Source organism: Carcharodon carcharias, chromosome 9 (genome assembly GCF_017639515.1).
Source record: "Carcharodon carcharias isolate sCarCar2 chromosome 9, sCarCar2.pri, whole genome shotgun sequence".
Taxonomy (NCBI): Eukaryota; Metazoa; Chordata; class Chondrichthyes; order Lamniformes; family Lamnidae; genus Carcharodon; species Carcharodon carcharias.
In genome coordinates, this window is record NC_054475.1 from 22,398,190 (window position 1) to 22,423,879 (window position 25,690).

Here is a 25,690-nt window from a genome sequence, read left to right on the forward strand (position 1 = left end):
CATGGGAAGGTGGAACGTCAAAGGTGGATATGTCAAGCTACCAATGGTGGGAGCTTGGGAGAAAAGGTGTCACATGATGAAACCCACGTTGGCAACCCTACTTTGGTGACACAAACATTAGTTCCCCTGTAGAACCTCAGCTAAATGACCATTGAGTGTCAGCGAGTGTCAGAGGCCATTTGACCATGCATGGCAGAATGACGTCTGAGCACTATTCAGCCTTGAACTGAAGTATGTACATACACTTCTATCAGGATAGTGATCAGGCCTAGGAATCTTGGCTTAGTTTACCCTCCCTAACTCACAGGCAGAGCTAACTTGGCAGCCTTATCAGTGCCTCAACCAAGCACAACTAACTCCACCACAGATCTACTGATTGATTCTGGGACATTCCTGAGCTGCCACAGTTCATAGGGAGGTAAGGGGGGTTGTGGGGTGTGAATGGGGAAAGAGGAGAGAGCCCCAAAAAAAAGTTGCTTTTCCTGTCTTTGTGGGGTTGTGTCATGTTGGTTTAAAAACTTAAAAATACAAATTGTGACACTGAGCAGTTGCAGCTGGTTAATCTAAAACTCAGGCCGGTTAGAACTATTTGCAAACCTTTACCATTGGCTTGCACAGCTGCACTGTTTCCCAACCTAAAATTGAATAGCTTTTCAATTTATCTACATAAGCAATCTATTCCTCCCACAAAGGGCTACTGCTCTCTGTTTTAGCTAAAGTAGCCTCTCTTACTTCTCTATTCCACATACTCAGTTGTACATTAACAAATGGTTCATTTCTGTATTCCAGTCTAGCTAATATACTGAATACAAGCCTCCCAATGATGTAATCAATATATTGGTAGTCATGCGACATGTATTTGGACATATAATGTAGCTTCACAGATATCCCTCAGGGTTAGACAATATGCAGTTAGTTCTAGTTAAATACGCTTTAAGAGACCAAAGCATTATATGCCTGTTTGCCAAGGGAACATAGTTCAGACAAATGTCAGTTGACAGGAAATGGCTTCAGGAGAACAGAAACTAGATCATGAGAAAAAAGGGAACAGCCCAAATGTTGGTGTCTACTGCTTACTTAGCAGTTGGTATATAAAAGGACTAGTTTTAAGGGACAGAGAAGAGAAGGAAAAAAATGCAGTCACAATATTCCTCATCTTGGCATCTCCTAAATTCAGCAGTAGATAACAATACTCTGTACCATTTTATCAGTAAACTAAACAACAAATAGTTTAAAAATACTGGAACTTATGTTAAAAGACATATGTATTACCGTTTTGGAAAATAATGCTTTTTTTTATTCAACATTCATGGCACACTATTCAAAAGAACAAGTTAATAGTTCATTTACAAATATTTAACCGAAGTCTTAATACATGCGAGGTTTGATGTTGATACACAACAATTACTTTAGCCAGAACTAAAGCTAACTTTTAAATAGGTTTAATAGTACAATATATGGGATTTATTACAAAATTGTGAAGTAGGATGTTCAGCTGGAAATTTAAGCAGATGCAAAAACAAGTACTTATATGGAACATTTCACATATAAAATAATTGAGTGCATTGTATAATTATACATTTAAAGTATCATAATTAAAACAATGTTTGCAATAAAAACTAAAATTCCTTCTTTGAACAACAGCCATATTTTAAGTCACTGTTCTAAAAGAGAGTGTTTGAAACTGTCATTTCTACTGCAAGCCACATTCAGAAAGAAGTCTTTTGTCACATATAGGTAAAAATAATGGAATAAAAAAGCAAATGCTGCAGATGCTGGAAATCCGAATCAAAAATGGAAAATGCAGGGAGAACTCAGCTGGTCCGACATCATCTATGGCAAGAGATACAGAGCCAACGCCTCGCGTCTGTAAAGCACCTCCTCAGAGGAATAATGAAATCACTTCCATCAACTAGAATAAATAGGCTGTCATGATAATAGAATCTCTAATCAAATTTCAGTTGTTACGTCTACACCGTAGGGGGAAGAACCAAATTTTGGATAGGGGGATGGGGTGCACAATCCTGGACACACATATAACATTGAAAACTAGATGAGGCAGAAAGATGACCTGCTTTGTATACCAGACATGTCTCAGACAGATTTGAGGTTAAAGGCGAAAAAAATAATTGTGTCCCAAGGTGGAAAATTTACAACTGTTATATTCATTTAACTATATGCACAAAATAAGACTGCACATTTTAAATTGATATATTTAACCAAATTCTGACTCTACAGCTTCATATCCATACTGGAGATTGCAGTGCGTTTTCTCTATGGCTTCGTGTAGAATGGCAGTTAGTTGTTATTGTCCATTTTGGGTACATTTCCTTCAGGCAAGTCAGTGGAATTGCCTCAAGTCCAAGGGATCTTGTGCAGACTTCTAAACTTTTTACTCTTTCAGAAGGCCAAGTTTTCTCAATGCTTCTTTGTGGTCTTTATTGGTTGGCCTCTGTGGTGTAACTTGCACATTAAGCCCCTTTGGTGGAGATTTCTGAAATTTGGCTGAAATATGGTTTATCTTTATTGGAAAGGACCTCCGTGCTGGTTTATCAGGTGATAGAGCCTCTAATGTAGATCCGTGCCTGTCTGACAAATCTTTTTCAGAGCATACTGACACAGGTCTGGGCCTAATGTATTTGCTCAGACCAGTTGCTCCTGCTCCTGAAGTGTTTTGAGTAATACCAGAATACAAAGTGGGTTGGTTATTGTCACTGGCTGTGCCAAACCTCTTTAAGCTGCTCGCCTTTGTGGCACCCAATTGCCATTGTGCTGTGTTTATATTTTTCACTTGTCCTTCACTTACATTTGTTGATCTTCTGGCAATAGGGAGTGTGCTGCTTGTGCCAGGATTAAGAGCAGTGGTGGCTGAGCTGTTTCGGGCAGACCCTAGGCTCACAGTTGGAGGAATGTTTACACCAGTTGTGGTAAACCTTTTTAAGCTGCTCGATTTTGTGGAACCCAACTGTGTTTTATTCACATTCCCCATGGTCATATTTGCAGTGCCATTCATGCCAGGGTCAAGAGAAACGGCAGCTGAATGGTTCAAAGAAGGACTAACTCGAATACTTGGATGTTTCAGGCTGTTTGTTTTATTGTCCTTCACTGTCACTTCTGATTGGTTGGTTTTTATTTCGTTATCAACTGTGGCTGTCTGAATGATGGATGTTGGCTCTGTTTTCAGGCTTTGAGAACTTGCAGAGTTGCTTTTCTGGCCATCTGGTTCTGACAGCAAGCCTAGCTTGGTCAAAGCTTCCATTCGGACCTGTTGCACTTCTCCTTCAGTGCTGTTATCCCTAGATAAATTATACCCATTGTTTCGTGGAGCACCTTTTGGTACCTTGAAGCCATTCTGAGAGTTTGTAGTAGATACCATTGGACCATCGTTCTTCTGGAAGCTTTTCAGGATTATGTTGGATGGCAGTTTCCGGGGTTTAGGGGCAGTGGGAGGACCTAGCTTGGCCTTTTCATCTTTGGGTCCCTCCAACTGATGCTGAACTGTTGCAGTATGGGATCTTTGTCTAGTATCTCTGGAGAAAAAAGGACTTCTGCTGGATTCTGATACCCGACCGGATAGTGTGCTTTTGCTTTCAGTGCTAGGCTTTGGGTTATATTTAGGCAGAGTATTTGCTCCAAAGTTGGCTCGCACCATCTGTGGGGATGTGGTATCAGTGCTGCTCTTATTGCTCTTTGGTGAAACAGCCCGTGGGATTTTATATGTTCCAGATTTTGCTTGCAGCATCTGTGGGGACATGGAATCAGTGTTGCTTTTGTTATTTGGTGAAACTGCCTCTGGGATTTTTCCATCAGGTTCTATTAAGGAATAAAAAACACAAAAATAAAATTAGCAGGGCCACAATAATTCAGGGAATTAAAATAAGTGTCAACAATTCTACAAAAATCCAAAACCAGAGGGAAATGCAACACAACCATTTCAAAAATATCTGTTAGGATTTGGACAAAAACTATTAGGAGTTTAGCAACGTTAAACATTTTATTCCCTTTTTATTAAGGCAGGGGCATTACACCATGCAATTCACCACATGGTTGCTGAAGCACAGCAATGTTTTATCTAGCCTGTCTTTCGTGTCTATTTACAACAATTACACTTTCACTCAGGCTTCTTAGACTTCAGTTGATGACAGTGGAAGATTGAAGGAGATTGTAAATTCCAGTTGCAGTCAGGAAAAACCAACACAAATTAAGGTTTTATACAATTGCATTTTTTGACACAAATGCCTGCAACACAACGATTAAAAATTTATACATAGACAAGTCAATCGCTGCTCCATTGATCACAGTTAAAAATACTAAAATTTGAAAGGAATAAAAATAGACCCCATTCATGCATTATATAATCTTATCAATTCATATATCATTGTATAGCTTATCAATTTAATTTTAAATGTCTTCTTCCTCCGATTACTCGCAAAATTTTGAGATTGAAATCCTCTTTTGGCACTCCTTCTATTGCTTTAAATTGTTAATTTGTGCAAAGTTGCATTTATTTCACATTAAAAGTAGACACTGTTCAATTGAGTAATTATTCCTTAATATAAACTGGGATCGAATAGGCCCTTTTTTATTTAAAAAAAAGGCAATCAATATGCCTACTTAAAAGGCATGGAGGGAATGAAAGGAAGGGTTTGGAGTGAGCAGAAGCAGCTGGTGGTATTACAACTGGTACATTAGGAGACCTGGGGTTCGGGGAAGCAGACAGAAGGACTCACATTGGGACGGAGAGTAGAATGAAATGGGGCGGGGCGGTGGAGTGGGGTGAGGTGAAGGGAGGTAAAAAAAAAAGCAGAGGAACAAACTTGGAAGTGGGAGGTAACTAAAAAAATAAATTTGCATTTACAGATCACCTTTCATGACTGACATTTCAAAGTGTTTTTAGGGCAAATTCCTTCAATATAAAGGAAATCTGTCATCCTGACCCAAGTCTAGCTTAATGTGCCTCCAAACCCACAGCAATGTGATTAACTCTTGACTGCCTTCTGTATTGGCTTGGCTAGTCACTCAGTTAAAGAACAAAACTGGATGGATCACCCAGCATTGATATAGGCACTGAAAATTTAAAAAAAGCACAGCATTTTTCTTTGGCCCTGCAAAGTCTACCGCATGAACAGTAGGACTCCTTCCATCGTGTTGTGACACTACCAGAGTGCTAAATGGGATAGATTCAGAACAAATCTTGCAGCTCACAACTGGGATCAATATTTAAACACAATCTGTAACCACATGACCTGGCATGTCTCTGACTCTATCATTGCCGTCAAGCCAGGGAGCTCCCTGGTTAACTAAAGAGTTGGAGAGCATGTCAGGAGCAGCACCAGGCATACCAAAAAAATAAGGCACTAATCTGGTGAAACTACAGGACCAGCACCATTCGACAGACAGAACTGTGATCCCACAAGCTCAGAATTACAGTCCTGCCACATCCAGACATGAATGGTGGAAGACAATTAAACAATGAACTGGAAGAGAAAGCTTCACAATTATCCCCATCCTCAAGATAGCAAAGCCCAGCATGCCAGGTCCAAAAGGCAAGGCTAAAGCATTTGCCACCATTTTCAACCAGAAATGCTGAATGGATAATCTATCTCCTGAGGCCCTCAGCACCAGACACCAGTCTTCAGCAAAATTGATTCACAACTTTATCATCAAGAAATGGCTGAAGGCAGTGGATACAAAAGCAACAGCCCCCGACAACATCCTGGCTGCTGTACTGAAGACTTGTGCTCCAGAAAAAGCTCTGGCCATAGTAAGGCTACAATACTGGCACCATTCATGACTCCTCAGATACTGAAGCAGTCCATTTCCATATGCAGCAAGACCAGGACAACATTCAAGCTTAGGCTGATAAGTGGCAATTAACATTTGCACCTCCCTAACAGCACTGTGGGTGTACCTACACCACAGGGGCTGTAGTGGTTCAAGAAGGCAGCTCACCACCACCTCAAGGGCAATTAGGGATGGGCAATAAATGCTGACACCCACATCCTGTAAATGAAAAAAAAGAGAATCCAACCATCACCCCTTGACACTCAACAGCATTACCATTGTTGAATTCCCTCAATTAGAAACTGAACTGGACCAGTCATGTAAATATTGTGGCTACAAGAGCAGATCAGAGACTAGGAATTGAACAGTGAGTAACTCAACGCCTGACTCTCTCCAAAGCCCTTCAACCATCTAAAAAAAGTTCAAGTTCTTGAGTGTGATGGAATATTCTCCACTTGCCTGGATAAGTGTGGCTCAAACAACACTCAAGAAACTCGATATCATCCAGGACAAAGCAGTTCACTTGATCAGCGCATTATTCACCATCTTAAACATTCACTTCCTGCACCACTGATGCACAGTGGCAGGAGTGTGTACCAGACAGAAGATGCACTGCAGCAACTTAACAAGCCTCCTTCAGCAGCATCTTCCAAACCCTTGACCTCTACCACAAGGGCAATAGGTACATGTGAACACCACCATTTGCAAATTCCCCTCCAAGCCACAAACCATCCTGACTTAGAACCATAACTGCCATTCCTTTACAGTTAGTGTGTCAAAATCGTAGAGCCATCTTCCTAACAGCAGTGTATCTGTACCCTATAGACTGCAACAGTTCAACAAGCGGCTCAGCACCATCTTCTCAAGAACAAATAGGGATGCACAATAAATGGTGGCCTCGCCAGCAACGCTCACACCACATGAATGAATGAAGGAAGAAAGAAGACAAAATACTTTTGAAGTGTGGTTACTCTGGCAATGTGGGAAATGTGACAGCCAATTTGTGCATAGCAAGCTCCCACAAACAGTAATGAGATGATCATATAATCTGTATCAGTCAAGACCAAGGTAACAGGGAGAACTCCCCTTCTCTTCCTCAAAATAGAGCCATCGGATCTTTTACATCCACCTATGGTGGCAGACAGACCCTCAATTTAATATCACATTCTAAAAGCAGCACACCTTTGACCTTTGCAGCACTCCCTCAGTACCCTACTGGAGTGTTAGCCTCGATACTGGAGTGGGACTTTAACCCACAACCTGACTCAAAGGAAACTAATTTACAGCCAACAGACAAAGGTCTAAGTTAAAGCTGGAGTTAGCAATGAACTGTGAGTCTTCTGCAGAGGACCATTTGGAGAGGAGGGAATTGCTTACAAAGCTTGGAATTTCAAGAGGCTGAGATGCTAAGACAGAAAATTATCTTTAAGAAACTTTGTTCAAACATGAAGGGAATGGAAGGTCACAAACGTCAGTGAGAGATAAAAAGGCCAAGGATAAAAATTGCAACCAAAATGGTTAAAAACCTGCAAGAGAAGCAGGATTTTATTTGCCGCATTGAAGGTAATGGTAAAGTTATAATTGAGTCACTATCTTGCAAGAACTGAAAGTTGTCAAAACCAAGGCATCTGAACTAAAAAGGAAGTTGCAGAGTGGAATCATCAGCAAAAGAGGGAACTGTGGTTGATGAGTCATTATATAAAAATAGGATATTAGTCAAGGAGCAGAATCTTAATGGCGAAGGGGGAAAACCAGGAATCCACTGACAAATGCAATATCAAAAGTAATTATTTTATAGCATATCTTATTTCCCTTTATCTATTCACGTCAAGGAGGTTATTCAAGTTGTCTGCATCAGCTATCTGTACTGCAAACAAAATTAACCAGGAAGGATTCATCTGTGCCTCACCTATTGTGTGGTTAAAAGAAGACAATGTTTACAATTATCAGGTGTTATTACTCCAGGGCATGGGATCCGGGTCCATCAAATTATTTAAATACCTATATCTATGGTATAAAAGTACAAAAAGGAGGCCATTCAGCCCATTGGGCCTGCACCATCTTTTGCTGGTACTAATCTAGTCGCACTGGCCTGTTTCCTCCTAGAACTATATGTTTCTTCCCTTGTTTCAAACATACATAAATCTTCACTGTGGATAAAAGTAAGAACATAAACTATTTAATCAATCTCCAGAGTCTTACCTGGATTTTGACTATATGCTAATTCAAGGTGTGGCAGGGTAGATTTTTCACGCATACTCCCAATTTTCGTGGATTGTTCAGTTCGTTCCAATTTATCAGTGGAAACCCCATTGTTTTCTTCAGTATCTAATGAATCAATTGTTTCTTCAAGAAACATGAGACATTCCCGCTCTTCTGCCGAGAGATAGTCCAAGTGCTCATCGCTCTGTTGAAAGAAATCAGTGCAAACATTTAGTTCCATTGTGCTCTGCAAGAGAAAGCCACAAGTGCACCTGGAATGTTGTTTTAGCAAGTCTGAAATTTGAGAATCAGGAATCAAAAGTACTAACCTACACTGACCAAAACTGGCTTTATGAATGGCTGCTATTCACAAGACAAACAGCCGACCTCTGCTCATTATAAAGGACCTCTTACATTTTAACGCCAACTCTCATATACAAATAGTATCCAAATTGGGAGCAATGAAACTTTATTATCGAGCTCTGATTACTTGTCTTGATGATTTATAGTCCTATATTTTAATTCCACATCCATCTTTTGCACCAATGGGCTGACTTTCAATCCAAGGAAAGGACAAACATCCCTCACATTCCACCTCCTCTGAGCCATGACTGTTTTAAATTGGTTTAATCCAATATTGCAATCAAGCAGCAGAGCAAACCCAAACATCCATAGAGGGTGGTGGTTCCGAAAATGTATTGCTGTATGTTGATGACATTCCACAACATTAACTAATTCCACCACCATACAAAGATTAGTAGAAATTTAAGGTGTCAAACTTTTTAGAAATCTCTAATATTATTTCAGAATGGAGAATCTGAAACCTCATACGTGTTATCCCTGTACATATATTCACTGGTCATAATCATTCGTGTGGTCAGGGATGATCAAGTACCATGGAGCAATAGAAATTCTCCCATGTAAATATGGAAAATAAGAGAATTCCTTTGAGTTAATTTTGTCGAAGGAAAAGTTGAACAAGATGGTTCAGCCATCATGGTGCAGGGCAGGTTTTGATAGGCTAGTTAATCTTTACCCACCCATCAAATTTAGCATATTTGTAATTCCCTAATTCATTAGCTTGTGTAGCCTAAATATTATCCCCCACCTTCAATCCTGCCAGTATAAATGCTGACATAAAACAATCAATTGCCCAGATCATGTTTGAGGGAGGGCATGCAAGCTGTTTACAAATCCCAAAGAAAACATAGACCAGAATCTTCTATTTGTCATGCAAGTGTGGGCCCCGTACATCAGCACGTAAAATGACACGCAGTGACGTCGGGCGTGTGTCCTGACCTCACCGTGTGTCATTCCGACCTTCCATTCGGAAGGCACGTACCAGAGTCGGCTGTGCACCCACCGAGCTGTTAAAGGCCTATTAAAGGCCAATAATAAACTAATTAACCAATTTGACAGGGCTGTGCATCCAACCTTAAGGTTGGCGGGCAGGCAAAGAGCCCAGGCGGCCTTCGCATTTTTCATGAAACCTCAGCCACAGGCGGGATGAGGTTTCATGAAGCGTTTATTAAACTTAATATTTATTAAACATTTGATAAACATGGAGATAAAAACAAAAAAACTGCGGATGCTGGAAATCCAAAACAAAAACAGAATTATCTGGAAAAACTCAGCAGGTCTGGCAGCATCGGCGGAGAAGAAAAGAGTTGACGTTTCGAGTCCTCATGACCCTTCGACAGAACTGTCGAAGGGTCATGAGGACTCGAAACGTCAACTCTTTTCTTCTCCGCCGATGCTGCCAGACCTGCTGAGTTTTTCCAGGTAATTCTGTTTTTGTTTTGGATTTGATAAACATGTCCCAGCTCATGTGACGCTGTCACATGAGGGGACACGTGTAAATGATTTTAAACTTATTTTTATTGTGAAGTTTCAAATTCAGTTTAATCTCTGAGGCACAGATTTCTGTGGATCTTTCGTGCGCATGCGTGAAAGAGCGCAGGCTCCGATTCTCCCTCTTCCTCCTGCCCGCACAGGTAGCGCTACCGGGTACACGTCACACTGGGCTGGCCTTAATTGGCCCACCCACGTAAAATGGCAGTGCACAGCTAATTGGAGGTGGCGATCAGCTCTGTGCTCGCTGACTAGCCCACCCGAGGGGGAGAAAATTTTCCCCATAAAGTAGTGATGCTAGTGAGGTGTTCATACACTAAGCCTGGGAAGAGGGTGCATTAATGTTGCAAGTTAACATTGGTGCCAAAACTAGTTTTGTTTCACAACACTACTAAACTGGCAGAGTAAATTTAATCAGAGCCCATCTCAACCAAGTTAAGCGGCAGTTTCTTCCCAGAGGGATCAGGGCACACCATTTTGTTCCAACAGTACATGGAGTACAACTTCAACATGGAGCCAAACTTGCTATGTAAATATTTAAACCCCTTTGTCATGCAGTTTTGCCCATTTTTTGTATCTGGGCATGTACAGAGCTCACACCCAAATGGCACAATTAAAACCCCAGATTAGCAGATTAAACACAGATGCTGACTTGTTGGAGTTTGGCCTTTTCTCAGGGCCCATCATCCTTTGTTCCTGCAAACAGATGGAAAGGGCATTTCCCAAACATTGGTAAATCTAGCATGAAAAAGGTGGCACTAACTAGGCTCACATACTTATATGGGCCAAAGTATTTGTCTGTTAGCTATTGGAAGTAAATATCACCATCTCACCAGCCTTATAAATAACCCCACCTCCAAATTAAACATTGTCTTCAAGATTCTTTAATGCTCCAAAATGTTTACATATATGCAGACCACCTGGAACTATAGCCCAACAGAAGTTTCTTCATCCTTTGCAAAATATTCAGTTTTGTTTCAGAAATTTTAAACCTCAAAAGTGTTTTGACAAAAAAAAACTCTGGCACCAGCTGGCAATAGGAAGAAAAGGCAGATACTCACAACTGCAGGCATGCGGAAGGTGCACAAGGGCTTTTACGAGATAATATTAGAGATTATCATGCTCAGATTGATAGTTCAAAGATTGCAAACAAAAATATGCACCACTACATATATTCTAGCCATGTTCCTGTATCATTATGGAAAGCAATCTGAATAACTACAGAGAACATAGTACGGTTTATTCCCTTAAACATAGGGCTGCGAGCATTGGCGTTGTCCACCAAGGAAATAAAAGGGTTAGCATCATCACTTCCTGTGCAAGAAGTCTCTCTCCCCCTCTTTCCAACTGTTCCATAAATGTATTCTTTATAGAATTTTACAACTTTCAATATATTTCATATAGACTTTCAGCAGAATAGTGGGAAACCAAACAAAAGGTAAATTGAGACAGTACCATGGGCAGAGTTTTGCCGTCAGCGAGCAGGGGGCGGGGCTCACTCACCGACGCATAAAACAACGCGGGATGACATCAGGCAGAACCCCCGACGTCATCGCGGCTCATTTAAGTTTTCAGGAAGGCGGGGGCGCAGCAAAATCAGCTGTGTGCCCGCCGGCCTGTCAATGGCCAATTGAGGCCATTGACAGGAACATTTAACCAATTAAAGGACCTGCCCGTCCAACCTTAAGGTCGGCGGGTCGACCAGGAGCCCCGGCGGCAAATAGAAAAAAACATGAAACCTCATCTACAGGCGAGATGAGGTCTCATGTAGGGTGTTAAAAATTTTAAAAGTTTTTTTGTAAATTATGAACATGTCCCATCTCATGTGACATTGTCACATGAGGAGGACATGTTAGGGAATTTTCTTTTTCGTATTTTTAATATTTTTCAAAGTGGAAGTGATCTCCCCGAGGCTGCACTTAGCATCAGGGAGATGTGCGCTCGTGTGAAAGAGCGCACTCACTTTTAGGGAATCCATCCCCCACCTGCACAGGGAGCGCCAGACGTCACGCTGGACAGGCCTTAATTGGCCCGCCCACATAAAGTGGCGGTGCGGCCCCAATCGCAGGCAGGGATCAGCTCCCCACCCACCGGAGATTGGGTCGGGCCCACCCACCCAACAGATAGAAACCTCTGCCCCATCTTTATTGGGTTTCCAATCAGTTTCATGTGTTCCACTCAGAACATCTTGTGTTTCATCATAATGCAATTATTAAATTTAGGATGTTGCCTTATTCTGTCAGGCACTCTAAGAAGTTGCTTCCTGTAGCTATATAATAGCGTAACCCAATGATGTCATAATACTATCTCTTCACAACCCGAGCTCAATATTGAGGTTGCTCGGACATGTGGTTCGTCAATCCCTTAAACATAGGGCTGCGAGCATTGGCGTTGTCCACCAAGGAAATAAAAAGGTTAGCATAATCACTTCCTGTGCAAGAAGTCTCTCTCTCCCTCTTTCCAACTGTTCCATAAATGTAATCTTCTTGGAATTTTACAACTTTCAATATATTTCATATAGACTTTCAGCAGAATAGTGGGAAACCAAACAAAAGGGGAACCAAAGCCAGGGCTCCTTGAATGACAAGAGAGATGGACAATATGAAACAAGAAGAAAGCTGTGTGATGCATGTCAGGTGAATTCTTTAAGCCAGAAGAACCAGGCCAAATACAATAAGTTGAGAGGGGAAGAGAAGCAGAGAACGTGACTAGCAAAGAGAGAATTGAATGGCAGTTAACAAAAATGAACTCAAAAATCTTCTCTCCCAGCATGTAAATAATGAAGCAGTAAGAGACAGGGAGGAGTCTATTAGGGACAAAGTGTGATATAAGTCTAGAGGAGCTGGGCAAGTCTATAATACATAGTAAATACTGATACAAAGTACTCATTAAGGAAGAGCAAAGGAGGTGAGGGGAGATTGGAGAGTGTTGCACAGGATTATGACCACTTTAAAATAAGGTGGACAAAGAAAGCTGCTCCCATTAGCTGATGGCACAAGGGGTCCAGGAAACAGACTTAAGGCTTGCTGGGTTGGGGGGGAGAGAAAGAGAGGAAAGATGGGGAATGATGCGAGGAACAAATTTTTTTTAAATGAAACGACTTACAGCCTGTGAGGGAGACGATCAACGTTTTCAAAAAAAGGAAGTGGATAGGGACTTAAAGGAAATAAACTGGCAGGAGTACAGTGATAGAGTATGGGAATGGGACTGACTGCATTGCTCTACAGAGAGCCAGCATGAACCCAATGGCTGAATAGCCTCCTTCGCTGCCATACTGATTTATTAATCCTTATGTTATGTCCTGGTAAACTTGTGTTTATTTTAACACATTATTTTGTCATTCAAACCTTCAACTACTGAAATCCAACAATGATCCTAGGATTTGAATATATCTTTTGATGCAAGAGGAAGAAATCTTCTGACATTGTACATTATTAGTTAATAGCAAATGGTGGCTCGGCAGGCAAGGTAGTGCCTCACCTACAATTGTCACAGACTTTCCTAATCTAAACACTTTACCATCCAGGTTTTGTTTCATTAGTTAAGCTTTATTAACAATTAATGAATTTGCAAAAAAAATTAACATTTAAATCTGTTATGTTTTTACTTGAAAACATGCAGCGCTCAAAATAAAGATATTACACATGCAAGGAGAACTTGGTAACCACAGTAACAAAATATTTTGGTTAGACAATTTCAGATTGCTTAAGGAGACAAGGATATAAATGGAAAATAGCTGCAGTCTCAGCCAATAGTAGTATTGTACATAATCTACAATAAAGAGGGTTTTCCTCTTGAACTTTGAGAAGAACACAGGAATTGGAATAAGCCCTCAGTCCCTTGAGCCTGTTCAACAATCAATTATCTCTATTTATCTGTTTTGATGCCATGTCCCTTACTACTCCTGCCTAACAAACATTTATCACTCTCAATTTTGAGATTTTAAATGTTCTAGCCCTAGTAGCATTTTTGGAGTGTGTGGGGTAGGGGGTGCTGGTGGAGATGGTGGGTGAAGCGGGATAGTTCCACACAAGACTACCTTTAGAATGAAGAAGTCCTTCTGAATCTAATCCCTGAATGGCCCCCAACTCCAACAATAAGGTTATGTCCCCTTGTTCTGAACTTCACCACCGGGGGGAAATTAGAACCATCCATCAAATCCTTTATTTTTGAAACACCTCAGTTAGATCCCCCCCAACCTTCTATACTCAAGTGAATACAAATTAGTCTGTAGTCTGTCCTCCGTCATGGTATGAAAATAATAAGTGTTCAGCTGGGGGTGCAGCAAGTAAGAGGCTATAGTATGCATCACACCTTTCAAAAAGATCACTAACTGCCATTGTCTGCAGTAGTTTATCAAGATTCTTGACTAGAAGTGTGACATATCAGCTTATTCCTCCTATTTTGCCTAAATATACATTGTTCCATCGTGACTGAACTGGAGCATTTATGTTACAAAACATGTGGGTGCATGGTTTAACATTTAACATAGAACAAGTGTATTGGTAAAATGTTCACTAATGCCATAAATACAATTTGTCCAGTGTCACTATTAGTTTTGCCCCAACTCCATTGATTTGAGTCAATATTAGGAATCAGTAGTCACAAAATTATAGATGTATGTTGCTGTGATCTTTTTATTGGAATCAACTATTTTATAAATACATGAGATTCTATTCACAATAGAAACATAAAAAAGAGTAGGCTCTTTGAAAATTGATCCCCAATGGCCCAATACAATGCAAAAACCGAGTGCAATTCAGGTTGGTGGCTAAATTTTAAGTTACTGCATTCCCCAAGTGGAACTTGCTAATGTAAATGCAGGCTGCTGCACACTTTTATTTATTGTGATGAACCCAAAGCTATTTAATCTGCAAAAACTGACCCAGCAGTGGACCAGAGGTGAAACACACTTAATCTGCAAATGTAATTTCTAACTGGAATTACTAGTTTCAGTGATTTGAAAGGTCATTAAAAGCATTTTCTTCTACATTCTTCGGGTAGAAGTAATGATCAAAAGGCAAGAGATTGCCAATTGTTCAAAAAACTAAATCTACAGGATGTTCTAACATCTTTCATGTAAACAAATGAAAACAGATATTATCTAACAGGATTCCATTTTTAACTTGCTTAGAAATGCTATCACAAAAATAACCACACCTACTCCCAACATGAGCAAGGAAACTTGTGACTTCCCAAGCACTCTGTTTCATACACTGATTGGTTATGATGAATCATACAGCACAGAAGGAGGAGGTCATTCAACCCATTATGCTTGTGCTGGCTCTTGCAAAGAGCTATCCAATTAGTCCCAACTCCATTTCTTGCATGAAACCAAAACAATATTCACTAATTTAACCATTTGGGCAGAAATGCTTTTGGTACTTGAAATCCACGACCATCTTCATAACATATGCACAAAAATATGATCTCGCTATGAGTCAAAATAAAAACCACAGGAAACAACACTCCAGTGTCACTTTTGACGTGATTATTTGTGCTTAAGTTTGAATTCATGAATGTATATTTCATTGGTAAAACATTAATAAGTTTGCAGTCCAAACTTTGGTATTAAAATTTATAGAATACTGGAATTTAAAGAAATGCTACATAAAATGTCTTCAGTTGCATTTCATAAGATGTATGGATCCAGTATACTGGCTTATAAACTGTCAAATCTGGCCAATTGTTTCACATCAGTTATATAGTGATTAAAAATGGTGCCCCATCACAACTGATTGAAAGCTTATATGATTAAAATAAAAGCTTTTCCAGTCAAATCTTCCATAACATCCAAGATAGGCAACAAGCTATGATCTATTTGGAAAGATGGCTAGCTTATCCTTTGAACAAAAGATGACCACCTATTTCCTAACTGCCTCCAACTCAGTTCTGGAACTATTTATTGGCAAGTTTGCAAGAGTAGCCTAACAATGCCTTGTCCTCAACTTTTCTGATCTATCTCCTTCCCTTCCCTCAAATGGGGAGGCCTGCCTTTTGCTCAGTGTCATTGCATAGGTGTCAAGGTCAACTTGGAAGAGGGGAAGAATGGAAGGGGTTGAAGCGTTGTCCTTCACTTCACAAAATTATGCATTGGTTCTGCAATGCAGTATAGTGCCATATTAAACCTGGTGCTGATGAAACACTCGAGGCTTTTTCCTCTGCAATGAGATATGTAGGTGGTGATGAGTTACACAACTAACCTAGTCAGAATTTGGAAGCCGTAAACCACAAAAGGAGATTTGAAACCTTTTATGGATATCAAAAACCCTGTTCCCTGCCCTTTATAGTTGTTGGTCAATGCAACAAGCTATTACGCTATTCAAAACTTTAAGTTTTTTTTTTCACTATTTTGTCTTCGGGGACCCAAAATGCAATTGCAAGATAAAACATAACATGCCATACATGACTAGGAAATAAGCACCCTCACCAGAAAAAAAAAACAATTAAATTCAGTGAAAGGTTTCATTCGGCAATTACACAGGTTTAATTTTAATGAATCCAGAATTGGGAATGGATGCACAACGTTCAAATTTCACTACAGTCAAAATATATTTAAAGGATTAAATATTTAAGTTCTCATTTATCAACCAAAACTACTTTTTATCAATGACATTACTTGTTCAATGACACAGGGAGGTGACCCATTATATCAATTAACAATGCAGTGAGACATTTTAGGATAATTCAGACTTTATGAAAACGGTTAATAGGACAGCTCATTGATAAAGTCACAACCTATAGTTATGCTTAGATGAAACTTTTGATTTCTTCCCACATTTGCATTAATGCGTTCTAAATTCTGAAAAAGTGATCAAGATATTAGTTTGCTACTGACAAAGTACTGACATAAATTCCATCTTTCAAATTAGGTAAAATATACCCTTACCAAAAACCTAAAAACTACCAAAGAAAATATTAGTGAGAATTGTTCAGTCTACTGTGTGATTTTTTAAAAAAAAGTCCTGAAGTAGACAGCATCAGATTAACTTGTTTCGTCTGATCACCAGATCCAACTGGAAAAATTGCTACCTCTAATTAAAATATGAAAGACTTACAAAAGTAGAGTTACTGCTTGCTACATTGTTGCAGCTTCCATCAATACCAACACTGGTAATGGAATCCATGGGAGATTGTCCAGCCCACGTATCACTTGTGGGCATTACACGGGGCCTTCTTAATGGGATGAGTTCAGCCAAAGATGTAAATTGGGGAGAAGCAGAAAAATCCAATAGAGACTGTAATCAGAGAAAGGCAATTAGCAAACAAGAAAATGCTAATCATTGTAAAATGTAATACACTGTGTCACAATATACTCCATAAAATCACATTACTTAAAACTTGCTGTAAAAAAAGCCAAGATAACATCATGTGATGACCTAACACACCTCCTGTGGCCAGTGTAGTAAATCTGGTATCACCCTGCTCTAAGCGATCAGGTGCATTATGCCATGGAATACAACAGGGTATAATTTACTGTAGGAATGAAGCTAACAGCGTCCAGCATTATTTAAAGTTGTGTGTTTAATTGTCAATATTTTGTGCTACAAATTGCAGGAAGTGCAAGCTAATAATGGCACAGCAAGGGAAACAGGGCATCTGGGGCCTGGGTGAACAGGGTAAGCAACTGCGTATCATCATAATTAGACTGAAGCATTGTGAATAAGCAGTGCAAGAATGGACAAGGGAGTGTAAACCAGAGTGGGCGAACTTAATTCCAAATCACGTATAGAGAGAAATTGCATTGAGACAGAAGAAAGAAAGTTATTTAAATTTCAAACACTTAAAATATCAAACAACTAAAACCAGAAGGAATGAGACTCCCCACTTGTAATAGTGAAATGGTCAGTGCCAAAAAGCTTAACTGACAGTAACTAATAATTAACACATTCTTAAAAGAATCTGACAGATAATCTAAGCTTAAAATTTAGTTTTCAAGCAAAATACTGCAGATGCTGGAAAGCTGAAATAAAAAAGGAAAGCACTGGAAATACTCAGGTCTGGCAGCATCTGTGAAGAAAGAAAGGGAGTTAACATCCAGTTGAAGATGATTCTTCTTCAGAAGACCTGTTTTAGAAGTAGACTGTTCAGGGTTAAGAGTCATATTTGACTCAAAATTGACTATTTCTCTCCACAAATGCTGCCAAACCTGCTGAGTATTTCCAGCACTTTGTATTGTTTAATTTAGTATATGAAAATTTAAAAATAACTCCAAAACAGCAGTACCTCAAATTCTAAACCAGTGAGGAATTTAGTTAATGTACCATGCAAATTCAGCAGCTTCGCAACCTCAATGCATTTCATTGAGGAGCCAGAAAGCAATATGCCACTTTCACAAAGCTAATCACAACAACTTAATAGTATTTAAATCGCACTTGTTAACATAATAAAACGTCAAGGTGTTGCATCAGAGCATTATAAAACGAAATTTGACATTAAGCCTCATAAAGGGGAAATTATGGCAGATGGCCAAAAACTTGGTCAACGGGATAGGAGCTTTAAGGAGCTTCTTAAAGGAGGCCAGAGTGTTAGGGAGGTGGTGAAGTTTAGAGGGGGAATTCCAGGGGCCGGGCCTTGGCAGCCAAAGGCTCAGCCACGAATGGTTGAGCACTTAAAATGACAGACATCTCAACAGTAACCTTTGGATTTCCAAATTTAATCACACATCTGTCCTCACTTAAAGTTGTTGCAGCATTTGTGCATAAATAAATGGTAGGCTTATTTTGACAATGAACTATGCACCAATGCTTTATTCTGCTGAAAAGGACCAGGTCTCAAAATTACAGCTAAATTAAATAAACTCACATCAGCAAATTATATAGAATAAAAAGGGCTCTGAACAATAAACGACCTTTCTCCTTAAATTACATTGTTACAGATGCAAAGTATGATATCTGGCATGTGATGGATGCCTGCTTGGCATAAGCAGGAGAGTCAGATGGTGGCACATATGAACATATGAATTAGGAGCAAGAGTAGGCCACTCAGTCCCTCAAGCCTGTTCCACTATTCAATAAGATCATGGCTGATCTGAATGCAACCTCAACCCCACATTCCTGTCTACCCCCAATCACCTTTCATCCCTTTGTTACTCAAGAATCTATCAAGCTCTCCCTTAAAAAAATATTCAAAGACTCTGCTTCCACCACCCTTTTCAGGAAGAGAGTTCCAAAGACTCTCAGCCATCTGAGAGAAAAAATTTCTCCTCATCTGTCTTAAACAAGCGACCCCTTATTTTTAAAGTGATCTCTAGTTCTAGATTTTCCCACAAGAGGAAACATCCTTTCCATACCCACCCTATCAAGACCCCTCAGGATCTTAAAGGTTTCAATTAAGTGGCCTCTTAGTCTTCTAAATTCCAATGGATACAAGCCTAACTTGTCCAGCCTTTTCCCATAGGACAACCTGCCCATTCCTGGTATTAGTCTTGCAAACCTTCTCTGAACTGCTTCTAATGCATTTAGATCTTTTTCCAGTACTGTACACAATACTCCAGATGTGTTCTCACCAATACCCTGTACAACTGAAGCATAACCTCTCTTACTTTTGTAATCAATTCCCCTCACAATAAATGATAACATTCTATTAGTTTTCCTAATTACCTGCTGTACCTGCATACTAACATTGTGATTTATGCATTAGGACACCCAGATCCCTCTGAATCTCAAGAGCTCCCCAATCTCTCACCATTTAGATAACAAGCTTCATTTTCATTCTTCCTGCTAAAATGAAGAATTTCATATTTGCCCACATTATACTCCATTTGCCAGATCTCTGCCCAATCCCTTAACCTGTCACTTTGTAGCCTCCTTACATCCTCTTCACAATTTACTTTCCTACCTATCTTTGTCTCATCAGCAAATTTAGCAACCATCCCTTCGGTCCCTTTAACCAAATCATTTATATAAACTGTGAAAAGTTGAGGCCCCAGCACTGATCCCTGTGGCACACCACTCGTCTCATCCTGCCAACCAGAAACAGACCCATTTATGCCAACTCTCTACTTGCTGTTAGCTAGCCAATCTTCTATCCATGCCAATATGTTACCCCTTATTTTCTGCAATAACCTTTGATGTGGCACTTTATCAAATGCCTTCTGGAGATCTAAGTACAGTACATCCACTGGTTCCTCTTTATCCACAGCACATGTGACTCCTTCAAAGAACTCCAATAAATTAGTTCAACACGATTTCCCTTTTACAAAACCATGTCGACTGCCTGATTGCCTTGAATTTTTCTAAGTGCCCTGCTATAGCATCTTTAACAATAGTTTCTAACATTTTCCCTATGACAGATGTTAAGATAACTGGCCTATAGTTTCCTTTGTCTCCTCCCTTTTCGAATAAGAGGAGTTATATTTGCTATTTTCCAATCTAATGGAACCTTCCCCGTATCTAGGGAATTTTGGAAAATTAAAAACAGTGCATTAACTACTTCACTAGCCATATCTTTCAAGACTTTAGGATGGAGTTTGTCTGGACCTGGAGGTTTGTCAGCCCACAACCCCAACAATTTGCTTGATACCACTTCCCTGGTTATTGTAATTTTCCCAAGTTCCTCCCTCCCATTTCCTGATTTACAGCTATTTTTGGGGTGTTGTGTCCACTATAGTGAAGACCAAAGCAAAGTACCTGTTAATTCATCCACCATCTCCCTACTTTCCATTATCAATTCCCCAGATGCATTCTCTATTGGGCCAATGCTCACTTTGTTAAGTCTTATTTAAATATCCATAGACACTCTTAATATCCATCTTTATATTATTAGCTAGCTTTCTCTCATACTCTAATTTTTCCCTCCTCATTAATCTTTTTGTCATTCTTTGCTGTTCTTTATATTCTTTCCAATCTTCTGACCTGCCACCCGTCTTTACATAATTATATGCTTTTTCTTTAAGTTTGATACTGTCTTGAACTTAAAGGGCCCTCCCCTTGGGATCTTTATTTCTCATTGGAATGTATATATTATGTGTATATTGAAATATCCCTTTAAGTATTTGCCACAGAATTTCTATTGATATATCCCTTAAATTCATTTGCCAGTTCACTTTAGCTAGCTCAGCTTTCATGCCCTCAAAACTGCCCTTAAAGTTTAAAATACTAGCCTTGGACGCACTTGTTTCTCCCTCAAAATGAATGTAAATTTCAATCATATTACAATCGCTGCTACCCCACAGCGCCTTCACTAGAAGATTATCAATTAATCCCATCTCATTGCTCAATAGCAGGTCTAGTATAGCCTGCTCTCTGATTGGCTCCAGAATGTGCTGATCTAAGAAAGTATCCCAAAAACATTCTATGAACTCCTCAATTACATGACCTTTGCCCATCTGATCTTTCCATACTATATGTAGATTAAAATCCCTCATGGTTATCGCTGTACCTTTCTGGCAAGCTCCCATTATCTCTTCTTTTATGCTCTGTCCTGCTGTGCAGTTACAATTAGGGGGCCTGTACACCACTCCCACAAGGACTTCTTGCCTTGATCATTCCTCACCTCAACCAAAACCACTTCTACACCCTGGTTTCCTGAACTTAGTATTAGCACATGAGAGAGGAATGACCTATCATTAATTAACAGAGCCACTCCTTCACCTTTTCCTAACTTCCTGTCCTTTCTAAACGTCACACTCCCTTCAATATTCAGGTCCCAATCTATGTCATCCTGTAGCCATGTCTCTGTAATGGCTATCAGATTGTACTTATTTATTTCTATTTGTGCTGTCAGTTCATCTGTTTTGATTCGAATGCAACGTGCACTTAGATACACAGAGCTTTTAGTTTTATCATTTTTGTAGTGTCTAGCCTCATCTGCTGATTTACTCTTAGATTTATACTCTGTCCCTTCCTGTCACAGTCTATCATTTCCCATATTAAATACCTGTCTCTTCGTTGGTTTACCACATCTTCCCAAATTTGATCCCTTGCCCCCAATATTCAGTTTAAAACCCTCTCTACTTCCCTAGTTCGGTGGCTCCCGAGGACACCAGTCCCAGCACAGTTCAGGTATAGACCATCCCATTTTCACCAATACTTGTGCCAGTGCTCCACAAACTGGAACCCACTTCTCCTACACCGGTCTTTGAGCTGCACATTCATTTCTCTAATCTTATTTGTCCTATGCCAATTTGCAAATGGTTTAGGTAATAATCCATAAATTACCACCTTTGAGGTTCTGCTTTTTAATTTGGTGCCTAACTTGTCATGCTGACTGTTCAAAGCCTCCTTCCTTATCCTGCCTATGTCATTGGTAGCTACATGGGCCATTACCATTAGAACCCCCCACAAGTTCCTCTGCTGCCCTGAGCAGATGCCCTGAGCCCTGGCATCAGCTAGACAACAAAGCTGTCTGGACTAGTGCATTCCTCAAATTGTGTTTTTAGAAATGTACATAAAGCCTGTTCATAAACCCCAAGAACTGTTAGAATTTAATCAGACTAATAGTGTTAACAGTTTGAATATTGAAAATTGACAAATTGACAATTAACAGGGAAAGGAATTCAGCTCAAAAACAATCCCCTAATTGTATTGCTTTAGCAGAACATATAAAGGGATATATTTATTAGAAAGAGAGAGAGAGAAAGAAAATGAGAATATTTCACGTGGGAGTTGTCAGTTATGACATTTGCTTTTGGTCCGAACTCCAATTCCAACATTTAGTAAATGCTTTCTCCATGACGCGAGGTTATTCAACGTGTCTATCCCAGAGTCAGATGTCACTCATTTTTCTTTCAGCCAACACCTCAGTAACAGAGAGAGCAAAACATGCTCAGGTATGCACTAAGGAGACAGTACTGTATTTTTAGCAAACAGAATGACGAAACTATTGCTGCAATATCAGGTTAGTCAGGAAGAGTGGCATTCATTTAACCTATTCAGACAGGTCATATGATGTTGTTGACAGTGGGTGGGGATAAGATTCAGCTCATCAAACTAGATATTATACACAAACGGAATATATGCGGCATAGGAGATTTATTTAAAAACAAACACTGGAAGCAAAGTATTGGCATTGATACAAGGCTCCGGCCAATACCTTTGGCCACTTTCACGGCCCAGGATGATTTAGGAACATTCCAGGCATTTCCCACCACATTACTCAAAACGTCCCAATTATTTCTTAACAGAAAATAACGAAATTTTTTTTTAAAAAACAAAGGAACTATCACTCCTTGTGAAAGTAGATGAAAACATTTGACTGGTTGGTAGGGATAGTAGTTCTGATCTAAATCAGTTACAAAAGTCTCCGGAATTCGTTCCATTGGATTAAAAACTAACACCCCCAACCCCCCCCACCCACCCACACACACACACACACACACACCAATCGGTTCCGAGACCAACAATCCCGTGAAAAGTTCTTCCAGCTCCAGTTTCTCCAACTGGTTTGGATCACGGCAAACTTTCCTTGAACCAATCAACACACAAACAAACAGTCAAACACAGCCGCAGCTTATTTCGACGCATAGTGCAGACTGGGATGCACTTTATAAAGTTTTGCTAAATCTTAAAACGTGTTTCCCATTGTTATGAGTTCCCTTGGTGTAAAGCGGACAAGGCTGTTCCTCTATTCTACCAGACTTACCCCAGCAGACTAGCATACTTTCATTCAGGTCCGAGCTAAATCTGAGAATTTCAACCAACAGCGGTCTTTTGTGTCCTAAATGACATTGAAAAGGGATCCCGCGTTTAATCATTCACTCACCTGAACATAGCCAACTCCGCTTAATCCAGTTGGATTTCGACAGAGCCCCAGTGACAATTCGAAACTGATTAATCTTTCTATCTTCCAGTAAATTGTCGTGTTTTAGTGTGGCTGGTCGTTAGTATGTGCCCTTTGCAGGTTCAGATGCACCCTTCCGCACCAGCCAATAAGCTTTGCTCTGCCTTTCTACCTGCAATGAACATACCACTTCCCCCCGCCCTCGTTTCTCTCCCCACGTGACAAATCAGGTTCCTTCAATTTTTTTTTAACCTGTCCATCGAATTCCTCTCACTCACCCTGTAAACAGACACTTGGCTCGTTCCCCACCAAGTCTCATCCATCCGATTTCATCTTCGTTCAGCTACTCAAAGAATCAATTTGTCGTAGCTTTCCATTAGCGAGATAGATGAGAATGCGCCGCCTCTTTCTACCAGGAAATGTTCAATAAGCTTTTGCCCTTTAGAAAAGTGGCCAGCCTATTCGTATGTTTTCTTGAATTAATGGGATCCCTCCCCCCGCCCCAAAGTATAGACCGTTACTCATTCTAAAACGGATGTGAAAGAAGAACATTAAAACAGTCCTAATATACCTAGTGGTGCAACATTTCATTTGTTAATTGAATAGGGCAGGAACAAAAATCTCAGAAATTCATTCATATGTCCTTCAATTGAGAAACAAGAAATCGCAAGAGGTCTTATGACCCCTGGAGGCGGCTACACCATTCAATAAGATCATGATTGATCAGAGCTTGGCCGCAACTCCATTTCCCCACCCATTCCCACAACCCTCGATTCTCCTTTGGTTCAAAAATCTATCTCAGCCTTGAATAGATTCAACAATACGCCTTCCGTTACTTTCTGGGGTAAAGAATTCCAAGGATTCACAATTCTTTGAGAGATAAAAATTCCTTCTCTTCGCGGTCTTAAATGGGTGACACACCTCGTTCTGAAGCTACGACCGGGGAAGCAGGGGAATCTATACCATCTACCCTGCAAGTCCTCTCCGAATTCTATATCTTTCAATAAGATCACTTCTCAAACTGCAGAATTATAAAGGTTGAACTTCAAAAAACGCCAAATGACAGGAATTTTATTGAATAAGCCTCTGTGCAGCAAAAGACATGTGGTAAACATGAATCCAATGACATTTCTTTTTATATACATAGCAATCATGACCTACCCAAAATCAATGGAATCCAAACCAGTTTTATAGCTCAAATCACTCTACCTCTGTGGATTTATTGAGTGTTTAGTTCTCATTACAGACAATTCTATATCTCTCATCAAAGTTTGCAAGGTTTTTCAGATTACTTAACTGGTTAGGATGACGTCATGCTGAACTATGGTGTTTGAGTAAAACAAAAACAGAATTACCTGGAAAAACTCAGCAGGTCTGGCAGCATCGGCGGAGAAGAAAAGAGTTGACGTTTCGAGTCCTCATGACCCTTCAACAGAACTGTTGTTCTGTTGAAGGGTCATGAGGACTCGAAACGTCAACTCTTTTCTTCTCCGCCGATGCTGCCAGACCTGCTGAGTTTTTCCAGGTAATTCTGTTTTTGTTTTGGATTTCCAGCATCCGCAGTTTTTTTGTTTTTATTATTATGGTGTTTGAGTGCTTCTCAACTATAGATAATGAATAAACATTAGTTCTGGAGTTCTTATTTAATGCTCTCACTGTCACTCCTTGCCCTGTTAAATTTTGTGTAATATCTAACAAACCCTGTTAATGTTTAATTAAAACTAAATTCCTTATGTGCTGTAAATGAAAATGCAATTGTGCCAAGCAAGTCTGTTAGGAATCACAGCTAAGGTAAGGACCTCTGTACAAAACACAATAATGGCTATTCTTTCCAGATTCAACTCAACGCAATGTGTACCAAGCATACTACTTGTTGCAAAGATTTATTTTTTTTATTCATTCAAGGGTTGTGGCCTTCACTGGCTGGGCCAGCATTTATTGCCCATCCCTAGTTGCCCTCGAGAATGGGGTGGTGAGTTGCGTTCTGGAGCCGCTGCAGTCCATGTGGTATAGGTACACCCACAGTGCTGTTAGGGAGTGAGTTCCAGGATTTTGACCCAGCGACAATGAAGGAACGGTGATGTATTTCCAAGTCAGGGTAGTGAGTAACTTGGACGGAAACTCCCAGGTG

The 25,690-nt window shown here is 40.0% G+C and overlaps 1 protein-coding gene across 2 annotated transcripts; it reads right to left on the reverse strand.

The window, feature by feature from the left end:
• Window positions 1-1,274: 1,274 nt before the first annotated feature.
• Window positions 1,275-24,020, reverse strand: LOC121282609 (specifically androgen-regulated gene protein-like). 2 transcript variants are annotated; one of them, XM_041196382.1, is made up of 4 exons: window positions 23,838-24,020; window positions 16,896-17,075; window positions 7,987-8,191; window positions 1,275-3,813 (listed from the first exon to the last, which is right to left on the reverse strand). In XM_041196382.1, exons 1-4 carry the CDS (start codon window positions 23,880-23,882, stop codon window positions 2,393-2,395), a joined length of 1,851 nt encoding a protein of 616 aa, XP_041052316.1. In that variant the 5' UTR covers window positions 23,883-24,020; the 3' UTR covers window positions 1,275-2,392. The 2 variants fall into 2 exon arrangements, with proteins under 2 accessions (XP_041052316.1, XP_041052317.1); XM_041196383.1 differs by lacking the exon at window positions 23,838-24,020 and adding an exon at window positions 23,542-23,736.
• Window positions 24,021-25,690: the final 1,670 nt, after the last annotated feature.

Coding starts and splice junctions, on each gene's coding strand:
- LOC121282609 (XM_041196382.1), bottom strand. CDS start 23,882: ATGGATGAGACTTGGTGGGGAACGAGCCAAGTGTCTGTTTACAGG. Junction 8,192..16,895: donor CAAGCAGTAACTCTACTTTT/GTAAGTCTTTCA, acceptor TTCTTTCAACAG/AGCGATGAGCACTTGGACTA. Junction 3,814..7,986: donor AGCATATAGTCAAAATCCAG/GTAAGACTCTGG, acceptor ATTCCTTAATAG/AACCTGATGGAAAAATCCCA.